The 16,992-nt window shown below is 44.0% G+C and overlaps 1 protein-coding gene across 1 annotated transcript; it reads left to right on the top strand.

Annotated features, from left to right (window-relative positions):
- The first annotated feature begins 12,921 nt into the window (after positions 1 to 12,921).
- On the top strand, positions 12,922 to 13,596 carry LOC141988274 (interferon kappa-like). Its single transcript, XM_074954109.1, has one exon. The coding sequence runs from the start codon at positions 13,019 to 13,021 to the stop codon at positions 13,580 to 13,582; it is 564 nt and encodes a 187-aa protein (XP_074810210.1). The 5' UTR covers positions 12,922 to 13,018; the 3' UTR covers positions 13,583 to 13,596.
- The last annotated feature ends 3,396 nt before the right edge of the window (positions 13,597 to 16,992 follow it).

Here is a 16,992-nt window from a genome sequence, read left to right as displayed (position 1 = left end):
ACTAGCTTGAAGCCCAAGGCAATAACCTTCAGTTCTGAACAGGTGACCGTTTTAAAGTCAGACATGATACAACCAATCAGAACTAGAAACTCAGTCAAGAGGTGTGGGAGTTTTAGCTTTTGTTTAAGTACCTAGTGATTTTGGTGCCCACCTTGACATTAAAAGGACTCAACTTTCAGAGACTGGGTGCTTGACACTTTCGGGCCAGAACCTTTATACCAGAAAAGGGAGATTCTAAGTTTTCAAATGGGGCACCGAGCATTTTCTTCTAACGCTGAGGGACTAGAATAGATTCTAAGTGTCCCCTTTTCCATTAAAAAGGATGAACTTTCAGTAATCCTTACAGGCTTCAAAATTCATAAGTTTTTCTGTGTGTTCTATACAGCTTTGCCACTCTCAGGAGGCACAAATCCCTTTTCACTTATATTTTTTGTTTATATAATCACACACATATTATATATCCAGGAATATAATTATTTCCTATAGGTTGAAGGTTTAGAGGGAGCATTTTCTCCTCTCCATTCCATCTTCCTCAACTTTGTTGCCCTAAACCAAGGGTGGGAAAACTACGGCCCATGGGTTGAATCCATCCCGCAAGCCATTTAAAGCCAGCCCGCAAGCTCTTGCTGGGGTGCCAGGTCAGGGGCCACACGACACCTAGGATCCAGAGCCGTGCCATGCCTAGGAGCTGGAGAAGGGATATGCCACTGCTTCCAGGAGCTGCTTGAGGTAAGCGCCGCTTGGAGCCTTGATCCCACTCCTGCTCTCCAGACCTCTCAATCCCAGCCAGAGCCCTCACCTCCTCCCATACCCCAACCCCAATTTTGTGAGCATTCATGGCCCGCCATACAATTTATATTTCCCGATGTGGCCCTCAGGCCAAAAAGTTTGACCACCCCTGTCCTAAAAAGAAGTGTCATCTTGAGTGAATATTCCATCCCCATATTGCATTATAACTAAATAAGTGACTCCTGTTAGAGAGGGAGTGAGGGGCAGGCTGAAAGGGATAAGCAGAATTTTTCTGTTCTTATTCTTCATGGCTATACAGAGCCAATAAATCTTACTTTGCTTTGGTTTGTACACAAGAGCACCTTTAACTTCCAAACTTTCTTGCATTAATCTTAAAATAGATCAGGGTGGGCAAACTTTTTGGCCCAAGGGCCACATCTGGGTATGGAATTGTATGGCAGGCCATGAATGCTCACAAAATTGGGGATTGGGGTGTGGGAGGGGGTGAGGGCTCTGTCTGGGATTGCAGGCTCTGGGGTGTGGCCAGAAATGAGGAGTTCAGTGTGCGGGATGGGACTCCAATCTGGGGCAGAGGGTTGGGGTGCAGGGGTGTGTGTGTGTGTGTGTAGGCTCTGGGATGGGACTGCAGATGAGGGTTGGGGGTGTAGGAGAGTGCTCCAGGCTGGGACCAAGGGGTTAGGAGAGCAGGAAGGGGATCAGGGCTGGGTCAGGGGGTTGGGGCATGGGAGGGGTTCAGGGGTGCAGGATCTGGGCGGCGCTTACCTCAAGCAGCTTCTGGAAGCAGCAGCATGTCCCTGCTCCGGCTGTACCTCTGCATAGGAGCGGGAGGGGGGACATGCTGCTGCTTTCGGGAGCCACGGCACACGCGGAGCAGGGCAAGCCCACAACCCTGCTCTCTGGCAGGAGATTGAGGGCCAGATTAAAACATCAGAAGGGCCGGATGTGGCCTCTGGGCCACAGTTTGCCAACCCCTGAGATAGATGCACATTTCTGAAAACATTTGTTAAAGATCCATTTAGAAATGGACTGTGTGTTTGAACTATTTCCCTCTTCATTCCAGCTTGGAATTATCAGTACTTCAGCTACAGATACAAACACAACTGAATGAAATATTCTACACCAGAATCTCACATCTCAGTTGCCTCTTCCAAGTGAAAAGTTTCTGCCTTTTGAACGAAGCAACAGACTGAGATAACATGCACTCTACACATGTTCTGTATTCAGGGGTGAAAGTAACTTAAAGGACTTATGGAGTCCTGAACAGGGGGCGTGGCCTTGGCCAGAAGAGGCAGGGCATTTAAATACCTGGGCCCTTTAAATCAAGATTTGAAGGCCCCAGGGCTCTGGCTGAGGCTGGGAGCCCTGGGGACTTTAAATCACCCCCAGAGCTACCAGCTGCAGAGGCACCTGGGAGCCCCGGGGCTCAGGGTTGATTTAAAGGGCCCCGGGCTCTGGCTGCCGCTACTGCAGCGGAGCTCCGGGCTCTTTAAATCACTGCCAGAGCCCTGCCACTGCTACCCTGGGGCTCCGGCAGCAGGGCTCAGGTGGCGCTTTAAAGGGCCCAGGGGCTCCGGCCACTGCAGGGAGCCCCAGGGGTACTTTAAAGGGCCTGGGACTCCCTGCAGCAGCTGGAGCCCCAAGCCCTTTAAAGCATGGCTGGAGCCCTGCTGCCACTACTCTGGGGCTCTGATAGCAGGGTTCGGTGGGCGCTTTAAAGGGCCCAGGGCTCTGGCTGCTGTGTGGAGCCCGAGGCCCTTTAAAGCGCCAGCCTGGGGAAGCTGGTCTGGTCCAATGTGGTGTACTGGCTCTTGCTGGTACGCCGGACCGGCTTACTTTCACCTCTGTCTGTATTATCAAATGTCACGTTCATGATATTTTGAAATGCTTTGTTCATTTAAAATTCATGGAAGAGGAAAATGATGGTGGTGCAGCAGGGAAACCACCTTGTTAAAAAAAAAGTTTTAAGACTTGGACATAAATCAATTCAGAGACATGGATGAAAAATATTGAGTCTGCAAAAGACTTTACAATCTGCAGTTTATTAACCGACAAGGAGTGTAATACTATATGATCTTGACAGCTATGTGTCTACTGCAAATGCTAAGATGACAGTCCAAGAGATCGTACATCAGATCTTCAGTGCCTTTAATAAAAATCTCACCCAAATTGCCTGGAACGGTAATTCCATAAAGACATGCCAAAATAAACATCATGGAGACATGTTCAGATGCAGATTTGGAGGCAAAAAAATAGATTCAGGAAGTTTGTGGATCTAAAGCTTTACCCTGACACTGAAAGGGGAATAAAACGTTGCAAAGACCTATTTCCCAAAAGGTGAGCAATACAGCCTGCATGGCTGAGAAATTCTCCAAACAGAAACAAAATGATCTGTTTAAGCCTTCTGATGATGTTGAGTAAAGTCTGATATAAAGATCAGGTCCTGGATCAAACAAAACAGTTTATACAAAGTTATTATCTAAAGAGTTGAGTTTTTAAAACTATTACTTGTGTTTCCTAAACTGAAAACACTTTGTAGCCATATTTATGTTTGAATCTTATCACACTATTTGTAAATAAATATTTTTATAATATAGAAAACTACTGCAGTTGTGATAGTTACTCCAAAGCAGCAGTGACGCCTGTTGATTTATGTATTTATCACACAACCATGTCACCTTGCAGCAAGTTCAGTGACTCTGATTCTGCATTCCTAGAACACCCAGTAAATTAAATGCAAGAGTGTACCAAACATGTTCCCATGTGATCATTGCCTTTGATTTATTCCCACTTGATTTACTAGTTGTTAGAATTCTGGGGACACGGCAGGGATTCATCTCTTGCTACTATCCTGTCAAAATAAATGAAAAGGGCCAAATCCCACTCATTAAACCATGAGGGATTTTAATGAGACTACTCATTTAAATAAAATAACTAGGATTAGGCCATAGCTAACTAGGAAACTACGGCTAGGATTTTAAAGAACTCTAATTTTAAAGAATATAGCAACACTATAAAACAATTTAGAAGAAGAAATTAGTGTTGGTATCTAATGGAAACTGCACGGGGGATTTGAGAATTAATTTGTTCAGGTGCTAGAATTAACATACCCTAGTGTAGGGTAGAAAGGGGTGTTGTATTCTTTCCCAAGGTCCCTTTGGCGTTTGTCTCATTAATTCTCGCCTTAACACCTTGTGAAGTGGGTTGTGCCTGGCACAGTCCAAACAATGTTCCAGATGTGATTTTAAATCAGCTGCCATTCCTGGCCACCAGCACAATCTTTTTAAAGTTTCCACAGCATCCTCAAACCCGGGGTATCATGATGTTTCATGATGCCTTCCAGTCCTGGATCAGATTCTTGCAACTCTCGAATTCGCCCTCTGTGATCTATATCCAGCCCACTTCTTGTTATCACTGCTACAAGAACGCTCTCTTCTGGCTCCCAGGGCCATGGGGGTGCTTCTGTTGCAGCTTGCTTGGCCTCTGCATCAACCAGATTATTTTCTTTGCTGAGGGGTTCTGTTTTCTTATGTGCCTTTACCTTTACCACATTGATCCATGTAAAACGGTGACTGAGCTCCTCCACTTGCTTCCACCAGGTAGCATGCTTGGTTGTGGAGCCGTCTGTTGCCCTGACATGATTATCCACCCACCATCTCAGCATTAATGTGGCCCCACGAAATACATAATCTGAATCTACCACCACCCAACATTCTGGCTCAAATTTGGGATCCACTTCATTTAAAGCTGTTAGCAAGGCTGCCAGTTCTGCCTCCTGAGCTGACCTTGCTTCTAGTGAGAAACCAACGGTGCTGACTGTCTCATTTCCTCTGATTCCCACAACAGCTAAGCCTGCAGTTTTATGTCCCCCCGATACCTACAACTTTCATCCAAAAACCATACCAGTGTCCCCTCCTTTATCTGGTTGGGGTTAGCCGCCTGAAACACCTGATGTTGGGTTTTACCTGGGCTGACTTCATATTGGTGTGGGATGCCAGCCAGATGTAATCCGGCTACCCAGATTATGGGTTCCTTTAACACTTCTGCTTTAATGTTTTCTGCCTGTAGAGCCAGCAACCATTTGGCAATATGCTACCCACTCACTGGTCCCTGTAAGACAGTGTGCTTGTTTAACAGCCGCAGGGGGTCATGATGAGATTGGACTATTACTTTCTGCATTCCCAGGAGGTATTTGAATTTCCCTACCCCCCGGTAGGTGCAAAACAGCACCTTTTCACACCATCCCTACTTCAGTTCCACAACACTCAAAAGCCGAGAGGCAAAGGCCACAGGTCGGTCCTTTGCTCCATACTCCTGTGTTAACGCACAATCAATGGTAGTGTCCGATACCAAAGGGTACAGATAAAAGAGTTTCTCCCCATCTGCGGGAGGCCAGCACTGGTGCACTGACCAGGTTTTCCTTTAGTACTCTCACTGCCTCAGTACACTCTTCTGACCACTCCCAAGTTGAGGCTCGGGTTAGGTCAAATAGAAGCTGGGCTATTTCTGCATAATTGGCCACAAAATCCCTGCAAAATCCATTTAGACCCAGAAAACTTTGCAAACTTTTAAAATCCGTAGGCAGTGGCAGGGACTGGATCAATTTCCCTTTCCATCTGGGACACTTCCACTCCTAAGTAGGTCACTCTTGTCTGTCCCATCTGAGCCTTTTTCCCATTGACCTTCAACCCTGCTCTTGCCAAAGCTTGCAGGATCTGCTTGGTTAGTTTCCTGTCTTCCTCCTCTGTCTCTGACATTAGCAACAGGTTGTCTACATATTGTATGCACCTTGCTGAATCCACCCCCTCCAGACCCTGTCTCATGTATCTGTGAAAAATTGCAGGGGAGTTCCAATATCCCTGGGGTAGGACTGTCCAACAGAATTGTCTGCCCTCCCATGTGAATGCAGTTTTATACTGACACGAGGTAGCTAATGGCAGAGACCAAAACCCATTAGCTATGTCCAAAACAGAGAAAATTCGGAACTGAGGTCCAATACGGGCTAGCATTTCTGGGTATGCTGCCACTACTGAGGCTGGTGAATTGGCCAGAGCATTTAGTGCCCTGTCATCAACAGTGAGGTGCCATGTACTGTTGGGCTTTCTCACTGGCCACACAGCAGCATTACAAGGGGATGCAACCGCTCTAATCAATCCCCTCTGTTCCAATTCCCCAATCGTTACCCCCACCTCTGCCAATGCCTCCCGAGGAATAGGATATTGTTTCTGTGGGGGAGGGTCTCCTCCCTCTAGCAGTACCTCCATGCTGCCCCTACCACAATCCAGGTTATCTTTATCCCACACAGGGGTGTGTTCCTACCCTGCCGGGGGTGGTGGAAGGGCATGTGCCGCTTTAATGGTCATAGTGGCTATCCCCATGGGAATGGTATAGCCCTGACCATCCTGTGTCTGCCCCAGTAAACACACCCAAGTGGCTAAATTCAGTATAAATCCCAGTTTGTGTAAATCTGCTTCCCCCAACAGATTAAGCATATCATTACAGCCCCACATGATCTCCCCTTCCCCCCAAATTCCTTTAATCTGTCCCCACCTCAGGGTTAACTGTGTCTCCCCTCCCGTTGCCCCTACAATTGTCACAGTTCCTTCTGAGTGTCTCCCCTGCCCCCATGTGGTTAAACTGATGGCTGCTCCAGTGTCTATCAAAAAATCCCTCATGGGACTCCCTTCAATCAATCCCTGGAGCATGGGGCGACCAGATGTGTCCCGTCCTAAACTGAGAACATGGACAGGAAACCCCTTAGTCACAGCACCCACCTCTGTCCCTCCCACTGGTTCACAGTGGGGGCTGGGGGTCCTGGCACCGAACACATTCCTGTCTCCAAGCAAAATTGTGTGCCTGGCATTTCAGGCAGTCCCCGTCCCCTGGCCTCCAGGGCCACTTTCCCCCTGATCTGGTAAGATCCTGGATAGTAAGTTTAGCCTGCAGTCTCTGGATCTGTTGCTCTATAGCTGCCCACTTGTCCTTGACTACCCTACCCCACCCCCAAAGCCACAATCTCTCCCTCTACATCCTCCCCTCCGGGCTGACCCACCCCTTTCCACCTTGTACTGATCCCCCACAGTAATAACATGGACTGGCTCTCCCGCCAATGCATCTGCCTCCACACATCTGCCTGTTCCAGAAACTGGGGTAGCTGATTGGGAGAAAATTCAGGGTGCTGCAACCTTAAATACCCCACGAACTGTGGATCGCTCAGCTCCAACCATTTCTCCAGCAATTCCCCACCCCTGCCCTGCTCCACACCTCCACCAGGTCCTGGTGCCCCTGTCTGGGGTATCACCCATGGACCGTCCAGGGGATCCACCCAGCACCATGCCCATGCCTGTATGCGATTAAGTGTATCCCGCCCTGTTTCCCCAGGGATTCTCTTCATCTTATTCATCCCCACAGAATACACCCCAAACAACTGTTTTGCCACCTGTCCGGGGATTAGAAATGGATGTGCCAATCCTGCCACATTGATTCCTAAGGTGCCCCGTCCCAAAAGACTATGCCATATGATCACCTGGTCCTCACGAGTTAGACCCTCTATCTCCCTGCCTACCTCCACTAGCCACAGCACAAACTGATCCCATTCATCCCGGGGTACGTTTCCCAAATGGCCCAGTACTGCCTCCCTGTTCTTCAGGGACAAGGGGCGGGTTTCTGCCTGTTCTACTACTTGTGGGGCATGTTCCCCCGACCCCGCAATCGGGGCCACTATTCCTGCCTCCTGCAGTTCCTCCCGGGTAGCCTCTCTCGCAGGGGCTGTAACTGTGGATCGCCAGCTTACAATGTCCACTGGCAGTGGTGGGTACAGTGTTTTTTCAAGGTAGGGTGGTGAAGGTGTCTCCTTCAGTTCCATTAGTCCATTGCCCCCATGTTTACATTGATACAATTCCTCCGCTAAGTCTCCTACTCTCCCCAGCAGTTCATCCCTCTCCGGATTGCCTCACAAGACTCCTCTGTCCGTGCAGCACCCCGTGCCTTCAAATCTGCTACCTCTACCACCAACATGGATTTTTCTGTTAAAATCCATTGCTGATCCACAATCCCCTCCAAATCCTTAATGTGTTGGAGGAGATCGGCTTCCCTTTTTACCCAGTATGCCATCCCAGCACATAAACCTTGTAATACCATTCCCTTTTTCCTACACTCTTTTACCTTGGGGTCTCCTAAAACCTCCCCCATCTCCTTCTCAATCTCATCCCAGGTGAACCCCTTCACCTGGTATGGGTCCTGATTCTTCCTTATCCATTTGTTCAAAAAATCCATTACCTCAGCTTGCCAGAACCCGCAACTACCATCACGAGAATTCACCATACCCTCCCTCCCCCCAAGCAGCTGCGTGGACTGTTGGGGAGGGGGACTTACAGGCTGACACTCACCTATCCGATGCAATTCATCCGAGTCATGGCACCAAGATGTTAGAGAGCTTATTCCTTCACTCTCCCACTTCCCTGGTCCTTCTTGCATGACAGAGAGCAACAATACCCGAAGTGTGAAGGTGCAAACAATTTGATGTTTATTGGGGTGAACTTTGAGCAAGCTTAAATCCAAGTTCCTTTTTCCTTATTTTTGAATCCCAACTTACTTCCTGTTTGCCCCTAATTTAAATAGTAATATTCTCAGCTATACCTCAACCAATCATTTTACTGAAATCTACCTAACCAATCCTAACATATTGTAACATAATTCTCTAACCAATTATATCCCACTACCTTAATTAACTTACACCTAGCAAAATTAATTATACATCAGACAGAAACAATTAGAGAACCAGACAGATTAACAATAGAAAAGTGGGGGCCATAAAGATAAAACATACAGAAATGGGGGTTTCACAACCACAGCTATTGAGAAGTGATTTCTTGCCAGACAGGATGCTATCAAACTAAGTTTTCTTTAACCATTTTTATCTGGAGGCGATAGGCATTATCAGGACAGGATTGTATTCCTAACAGCCCAATAGCACCTTCTTTCAATGTGACTAGTTTGGACTACGAGAGTGTGACCGTGGGCTTCCCAGCTTATGGCTGCCTCTGCTGCTTAGCCAAAGGTCTTAGCTTAAAAACAGGGCCTCAGACTGTCACAGTGAGAGAAGGCCCTTATACAGATTCTTTCTTTTATACCTTTATAACTAGCTAAGTGATAAACATATAGCTAAATTCTTAAAGTATAGGCCTTTACAGACAGGCCTATATCCTAACAGTGTTGAGTACCAAGAAACTATTGCAAAGAACACTAAAAATGTATAGGCTAGAAAGGTGGTCCCAAAACTATTTTTTTTTGTTGTGCACCCCACCCCCCTTACCCGTAATGTAATCTGTGTGCTGCCCCTCCCCCTCAGAGCCAGGGTGAGAGGCTGGAGCTGGGGCCAGGAGCAGGGCTGAGGTAAAGGCTGAGTGCAGCGGGGATGCAGCTTGTGGCAGGGCTGGGTGGCACTCCCCCTGCATCCCCTGTGGGGGCTGACCGAGGCCCTGCCACGCTCTCCTGAATGTTCCTCCATGCCATCCTTTGCTAACTAAGGTTGAGAGGTTCCTATTTAAAGGACAATTCTAAACTCTACATGCTTAGGTGGATTGCCTTGATGTTTGGGGTGTCTTCTCGGGTAGGGTTACTGATCTGGCTTTGGGGGGTCAACGGAGCAAGGGAGTTCCCAAGATACAGCATTTCTTAAAGCTGACACATTCAATTTTTTTTTTTCGTTGCACAGAACTGGGGCTCAAACTCTGGCTCTGATCATCCCCACTGCACAACTGATCCCAGTCATTCACCATTTACCCAGCAAGTGCACGGCTCCCACAGCCCGCCTTGGGATATTGAAAATGTGACTTTAAAAAGGTTTCCAGTTCAGGATTGGTGCATGGCAAATGGAGGGGTATAACGGTTCACTTCACGTTGAATGATCCCTTGAAATGCGTTAACTACTTATGCTAAACAATCTGTTCAAACCTGGTATTTAACAGTGTCACTTTGAGTTAGGCCTTGTCTACACTGGCAAGTTTCTGCGCATTAAAGCAGCTTTCTGCGGCATAACTCCGGAGGTGAACACACTGCCAAGCCGCTTAGTGCACAGAAACTGCACAGTTGCAGCACTGTAAAAAAACCCACCCCGACAAGAGGTGTAGAGCTTTCTGCGCGGGGGTTACAGCGCTGTGGTGCCAGTGCAGACACCCTGGTCAATTACAGCGCTGCAATTGGCCTGCGGGAGGTGTCCCACAATGCCTGTTCTCACCTCTCTGGTCATCAGTTTGAATCTACTGCCCTGCCCTCAGGCGACCAACTGTCATCCCCACCCGTAAATTCCTTTGCAAATTTGAAAGTCCCCTTCCTGTTTGCTCGGTGATACGTGCAGCGGTCTCCACGCATCTTTCCAGGTGGCCACACCTGCTCCACGCACCAGGCGATCCCTCGCTTGGAGCAATGCCAGGGCAGCTCTCATTCTTGTGTCCTTGTGCCGCAGGGCTGGGGCGAGCTCCTCACACAGTCCCATTAATGTGGCTTTGCCATTGGAGAAGCGCATGGTGATTGCCCTGTGGAAGCTGGCTACTCCAGACTGCTACCAATCGGTCACTAACCAGTTCGGAGTGTGAAAGTCGACCGGTGGACTTGTGTTGATGGAAGTGTGCAGGGCCATTAATGGCATCCTGCTCCGAAAGACCGTGACTCTGGGCAACGTGCATGACATTGTGGATGGCTTTGCATAAATGGGCTTCCCTAACTGTGGAGGGGTGATAGATGGCACGCATATTCCACTTCTGGCACCAGACCACCTAGCCATTGAGTACATTAAGGGGTATTTCTCTATGATTCTCCAGGCGCTTGTAGATCACCGTGGGAGTTTCACAGACATTAACACAGGCTGGTCCGGAAAGGTGCGTGATGCATGCATCTTTCAGAATACTAGCCTGTTCAGGAAGCTTCAAGCAGGGACTTTCTTCCCGGACAAGAAGATCACCGTAGGGGAAGTTGAAATGCCTATTGTGATCCTGGGAGACCCCATCTACCCTTAATGCCATGGCTTACGAAACTTCTGAAAACCAGGAAATACACAATTAAGGTACATGACAATGCAATCTTAACACTTCCTCCCTCAAGCTGGCAATAGCCACTGAGAATTATCTGCATGCATTCCAGTTGTGTTCACTGTGTTACACCAAGATGCACTGAATAGTGAAAGAAGTGCTAGATTTAGAGAGATTTACACTTTTTTCTTTTCACAGTCTATATGTGATGTTAAAAGACAACTCTTTCAGGGGCTTGGCTGGATTGAAATATCAGCTGCTATCACCTTTTCATTGATTCAACACTATAATGTCCTGGTAGCTTCTTCAGCTCATACACAATCTACCAATGCACATGTAGCAGGACTGTAAATCATCTTTAATTTTATGGTCATCTTCCTTTTGACTTTGTGACAAGAAAATTCTCAGAACATCATTGACATTAGAATTTTAACTCTTTTGTTTAGCTCATTTGCTGAGATATTCTTTTAGTTCCCTCAGTATTTAATAGGAGTTGAAATATGTTTCAAATGACTTCTTTTTCTAAAAAAAGCCTTTCAGCTTTAAAAGTCTTTCTAAACTTAAAAGATTTTTAAAACAGTCTTTAAACTTAAATGATCATCAAAGAAGACACTTTCTCTTAACAATTCTTAGAGAGGTGCTTTCTGTCTTTGAGCATGGTGAGAAAGTTATTTAAGCGGTGTCTGATAACTAATTCCCCAGTTAATATAAATAATTTTATACTCGTGACTTCTTAGCCAATTACCAGGTAATTTGATTCTATATTGATACATAAAATCTCACTGTTCACATAATGATATCAGCAAGTTATTTTAGATGTTTTCATTTAAATACAAAACATTTGCAAATGAACATCACAAGGTGAGTCTATACCATATCGAACATTTAAGGAATAAACAAAGATTTTTGCTTTTAAGTGGAAATATGAGGTTAGAAGTAAAAAATTTCCCAACTATACATGTTTCCACTAAAGTTAAACAACTGAAGATTGAGTACTTATTAGAGAAATCATTCCCATTAAGAATGTTTCTATAATTCTTTGGGTAGATTTAAAATTGAGATTTTTCTCTGTAAAGAATATAGTCATATTCCCTTAACAAGGGGAAATGACAGGCTGTTTCAGAAGACACTCTTATTGATTGTTTGCTTTATAACCAAATAGTTTCCAAGATTAAAACAACACAACATAATAGAGAATACTAAAGACCCATGTAATACATCTTATGTAAAACTTGCCCTCTGACAGCAAGCTGTGCATGGATTCAAAACACACTGAGGGCCTACTCAAGAGGGGCCTAAGCTGGCAAAACTTCCACTGAGGTCAATGGGAATTTACCTGCAAAAATAGACCTTCAGATAAGACTGTCCGTTTTTGCATTATTAATACCACTCCTGAAGCTCTGAAGTGCTCTTTGAAACCTTGAGGGAAAGTGGGGGAAAGATGAGCACTCTCCCTCATTCAAGAATCAAGCCAGTCCAACTCTGTTTGGCTAGTGAGAGGTGACCAGAAACTAGCACAGGAGAAAACAGAAAGAAAGGAAAACAGCAGAAGAAACCTAAAATTGAGCATTACTTATCAAGATCCTAATATCAATGACATTGCCACAAGCTTACTATACAAATTCCTAAACAGCAGTCCTCTCTGCTTTTCTATTCACACTTCCTCACATCAGATTAAACAAAGCAAAGGAGAACAGAAATATACCATTTTTACAGATGGGGAACTGAGGCAGAGACTGCTTAACTGAATTTCAGGAAGAGTAAGTCCTGCTAAATAGTGTTAAAAACTTTCCTGTCCCCACAGGGAAATGGTAACATTATACATGTATTTAAACAAGCTCTTCTGGTGCTAAAATATTAAGAACTAATGACATTTCCATAACAGATCTGGCACTTCTTTGAGACCTCTTTCAATCCAGAGTAAATTTGCAATAGAGAATTGGCAGGAGTATGGACTAGATGACCTAAGGGGAGATACCGTATTTTAATTTTCTGATCAAAAGAAAAAGGAAAGTGGTACAAGACAATGAAGTCATTAAGCAGAAAGTGAAAGTGGTAAGTTTCAAAAACATTGGGGAAAATCCTTGAAAACCAAAAATGATGAAAGAAAACTTCTCCTAACGAATAATTAAGTTTATAGCTATGGAAGAAAAAGTCAGGCATCTACAAAAGACCTTCAAAACATTCCAGTGTGTCTGTCTGGATTTATACTCAGTTGAGAAGTGTAAGACATCATCATTATCATGACCACTTTTTGTTTGCTGCAAATTAGCCTTGTGCTGCTGTGCACCACCAAAATCTCAACTCTGGATTGTAATACTCTTCCCCTTCTGCACAACAAAGTGATCCAGGGGAATTTACACCTTCTGAACAAAATGGGTCAACAATTTCCTGAGCAGTGTCAAAGTGAGAAAATGCACTTCAAGTTCCCTGAGCAGTTTCTAAAGCTGAGACAGAAAGAGAATGCCAAGGTGGAAATCCAGGAGATCCTGCAACAGACCTTCTATGTCTTTACCAAAAATCTAACCTTAGCTGCCTGGGATGGAAGAGCTCTTGAAAGATTCCAAAATAGACTTAATCAGCAAATTGAGCATCTGGAAGCATGTTTGACAGAGAAGATGGAGAAGAAACAACCCTACTCAAGGAAGGAGGAAATCATTAGACTGAAACTGAAAAAGTACTTCCAAAAGATAGATAATTTTCTAAAAGACAAACAATACAGCCTGTGTTCCTGGGAGATCATCCGCCTGGAAATGAGGAGATGTCTTCAGTTTATTGACAAAGTTATAAGAAGGCTTAGAAACTAAGGTATACACATTTTGATCTGAGAATTGGAATCAGAAAAAAAAAAAAAGAATTCATTTTAAGTTATCTACCTTCATTGTGAAAATGCTTCTAGTTAAATTTCACTGAATTTCTATTACTATTTATATTTGCCAATTATGTATTGTTGCATTTAAATTATTGCAAAGAAATATTTTATTCATAAACAATAAAACTTTATTAAACAAATAATTGCACACTGACCATAAAATAACCCACATAATTTTCAGAAACTATGACTGCATAGGAAAGTGGTAATTTTGTGGCAATTAACATTATTGCTGTAGTGTTCCCTTCTGAGAAAAGTGTGCTATTTATTTTAGTTCCCATTTCACCTGCCTACACAAGATCTCTTAATTCTGAAGCAACCACCAAGCCATGACCAGGAATCATGTAAATCAATTATTTGGATTAAAAATAAAATAATTGTATTTTTCTGCTATATTTGTTTAAATTATATTTTTGTTTAAAATAATTCATCACTCTTTCAAGATATGCTATTTCCAGTAATGTATCTGATATTAGAGGGGTAGCCATGTTAGTCTGGATCTGTAAAAGCAGCAAAGAGTCCTGTGGCACCTCAGAGACTAACAGACGTATTGGAGCAGAAGCTTTCGTGGGTGAATACCCACTTCGTCGGATTTATTCGCCCACGAAAGCTTATGCTCCAATACATCTGTTAGTTTATAAGGTACCACAGGACCCTTTGCTGCTGTATCTGATATTGTGTCTGATTAATTTCAATGTTTGCTTTGTTCAAGCAGTTCAAGTTATCCTCTAAGGGTTTGTCTACAGAGGGAAATTGACCAGAGCAGCATATGAGTGTCGATACAGGGAGGTATTCCAGCACATCTATCATGTTTTAAATTCATACCCTGCCTTATTTTCCCTGTGTAGACACACCTTAGGGCGATGTTAGCCAACTACACCTCTTAGTGCTCTGTGTGTGTCTTCAAGCTGGCTGCTGAAATCTCACACACCGCTACTCACACTGTTTAATTACTACTTAAAATTTTCTGTCCCTTACCCTTTGTTTGGAAGTGCAACCAGTGGCAAGAGTTAGCCTTTGGTATTCCAACCACTGTTCCCTCTAAGCCTTGCGTGTGTGCATGCGCACACAGATCCTAAACCCCGTGCACATGGTGAAACACCACACGCACAAAAATTTGCACAGATGAATTTTTTTGCACACACGACCTGTCAAAAATTTGCACAGAAGAAATTTTTTGTGCACATGGGCTGTCAAAAATTAGAGGGAACATTGATTCCAACATATTTTAAACAAAAGCCGCATGGTCCTGAACATAATAGTTACAAAGTAAACGAGTTCCTCAAAATGCTAAACTTACTAGGGGTGAAATCCTGGGCTCTGTTGAACTCAATGACAAATCTGCCATTGACTTATATGGGTCCAGAATTTACCCTTGTGTAAATATTCACTGATAATTCAATCAGCTTTAGCTCCTAGTTTTCCCCTCGTAACTTGATGTGTGTTATTCAGGGGAAAGCACATCTTCAGCAGTTCAAGAAACCAGGATGCAAAGTTGTAATGGTAAAATTCAATCTGATAAAAGATCAAGGATAACAATGAAGACAATTTTCAGAGTAGCAGCCGTGTTAGTCTGTATCCGCAAAAAGAAAAGGAGTACTTGTGGCACCTTAGAGACTAACCAATTTATTTGAGCATAAGCTTTCATGAGCTCCAGCTCACTTCATCGGATGCATTCAGTGGAAAACAATGAAGACAATGATACTCCACAGCCATTAAGACAGTACAGGTGTCACAGGTCTCTTTGCAGGATGTACCTACTAACTTTTGTCCCTGATATCCAGTTGTGGATAAAAGCAAAAAAATCAAGCTCAGCTAAAAAGACTAAGGTCCAAGGACAGCAGATCTGAAACAGAAACATCACAAATGCAATGAAGTACAGAAGGAATCAGGATCTGGGAGAACAAAAAAGAAAGATTGAGGAAACAAAGCGAAGACAGAAACCCACCCTCTTTTTAATGAGACACTAGTCAAAATATGGTTTATAAAATTAACTTTCTTTGCTCATGTTACTAACAATACACTTTAATATTACAGCTGCAAGAATGTTTAAACACAAATGTATGGTTATTTCTATTGTTTGGCTACTTTGTGTACTTTTTGAAGCCTATACTATGAAAATCAGTTAGTCAGTTTCACTTTCTGTTTCAGATACACTAGCATGCTGCTGCAATATAGTATGTTGAAATCTCAATGGCAAATTTTATTGAAATGTAAAAGTTACATTAAAATGTTAAATGTTGGAACTCACAGTAATTATTAAAGAGCATATGATAAAACTACACAGTTTAAGAAAGGAAGTGAAGAATACGGTAAATATCCAACTGAAACTGGGGGGAGATTTAGGAAAGCTGAAAAGAATTACTTCAAAATTAATTTGTCCATTAACACACTTAGTCTCAAGAAAAGATGCATAGGATCTTTAATGACAGACTGCACACCACAGTACTTCCCAGCATCCTGCTGTGCATATTCTCAGTACAGGAGCTTGATTTTGTAGTTCTTAAGCAGGCAAAATTGCTTTTGAAATCAATGGGAATGCATAAGGACTTCAGGAATGAGCCCTCTGATAGAAGTGTTATCTATGACATCATGAACATCATGTTATAAAGCACTGAGGTTGTTTCGAGGATTTCCCATTCAAGCATCAATCCAATCCAACCCTTCTCAGCTGGTGAGAAGTGACAGAATATTAGCACAGGGTCCTCTAATCATTCCATAAACTCTCAGCTCAGTAAGCTTCTCTTTTCAGTTCCTAGTCAACCACTCTTATTTTTTGCAATGTAATCTCTGCTGACTACAAATGTATGGAAATTATTTCAATCAAAGGTATACTGTGCAATGCAGAAACTATGTTACATTGGGCACTAGAGGGCAAAGTGAGATTATAGCTAAAATGCCACAGTAAAATTGTTCAGTGCCTTTAAGACAGTAAGAATCACAGGGGAATAGGAGGACGTTTATTTTGCGTTACCGATTCCAGTCAATTTCCTTGAGCAGACAAGACCAAGAATTTTAGAATTTAGCCTGTTATGCCATCGTTGTTTTCTAAAATCTCTAAATTTTAGGCCCAATCCTGCAAACCCCCATGCCTGTGTGACGAACCTTACACACCTGAGTTGTCCCACTGACAATAACAGAACTACTTACAGGCATAAGCCTTCGCAGCTTGGGCGCACCGATAGTGGGAGCCATAAGACTTCAAAGGAGAGGCTCCCTAGATTAATGTTCACCCCAATAAGAAGGAGTCAGCAATTTCCTCATAGATGGAGGGGTGGGGCAGACTGTGTGTATGTCTGTGTGACAGAGAAATTTCTGGCACCCCCTGAGTAGCAGTGCAAAGGT

The sequence above is a fragment of the Natator depressus genome, chromosome 5, assembly GCF_965152275.1.
Source record: "Natator depressus isolate rNatDep1 chromosome 5, rNatDep2.hap1, whole genome shotgun sequence".
Lineage (NCBI taxonomy): Eukaryota > Metazoa > Chordata > Testudines > Cheloniidae > Natator > Natator depressus.
Note: the sequence above shows the minus strand (reverse complement) of the source record. Positions and strands in the feature narration are given on the sequence as shown.

Bases quoted from the DNA above. Each gene is read 5' to 3' on its own strand.
- LOC141988274 (XM_074954109.1), top strand. From the start codon at position 13,019: ATGACCACTTTTTGTTTGCTGCAAATTAGCCTTGTGCTGCTGTGCACC.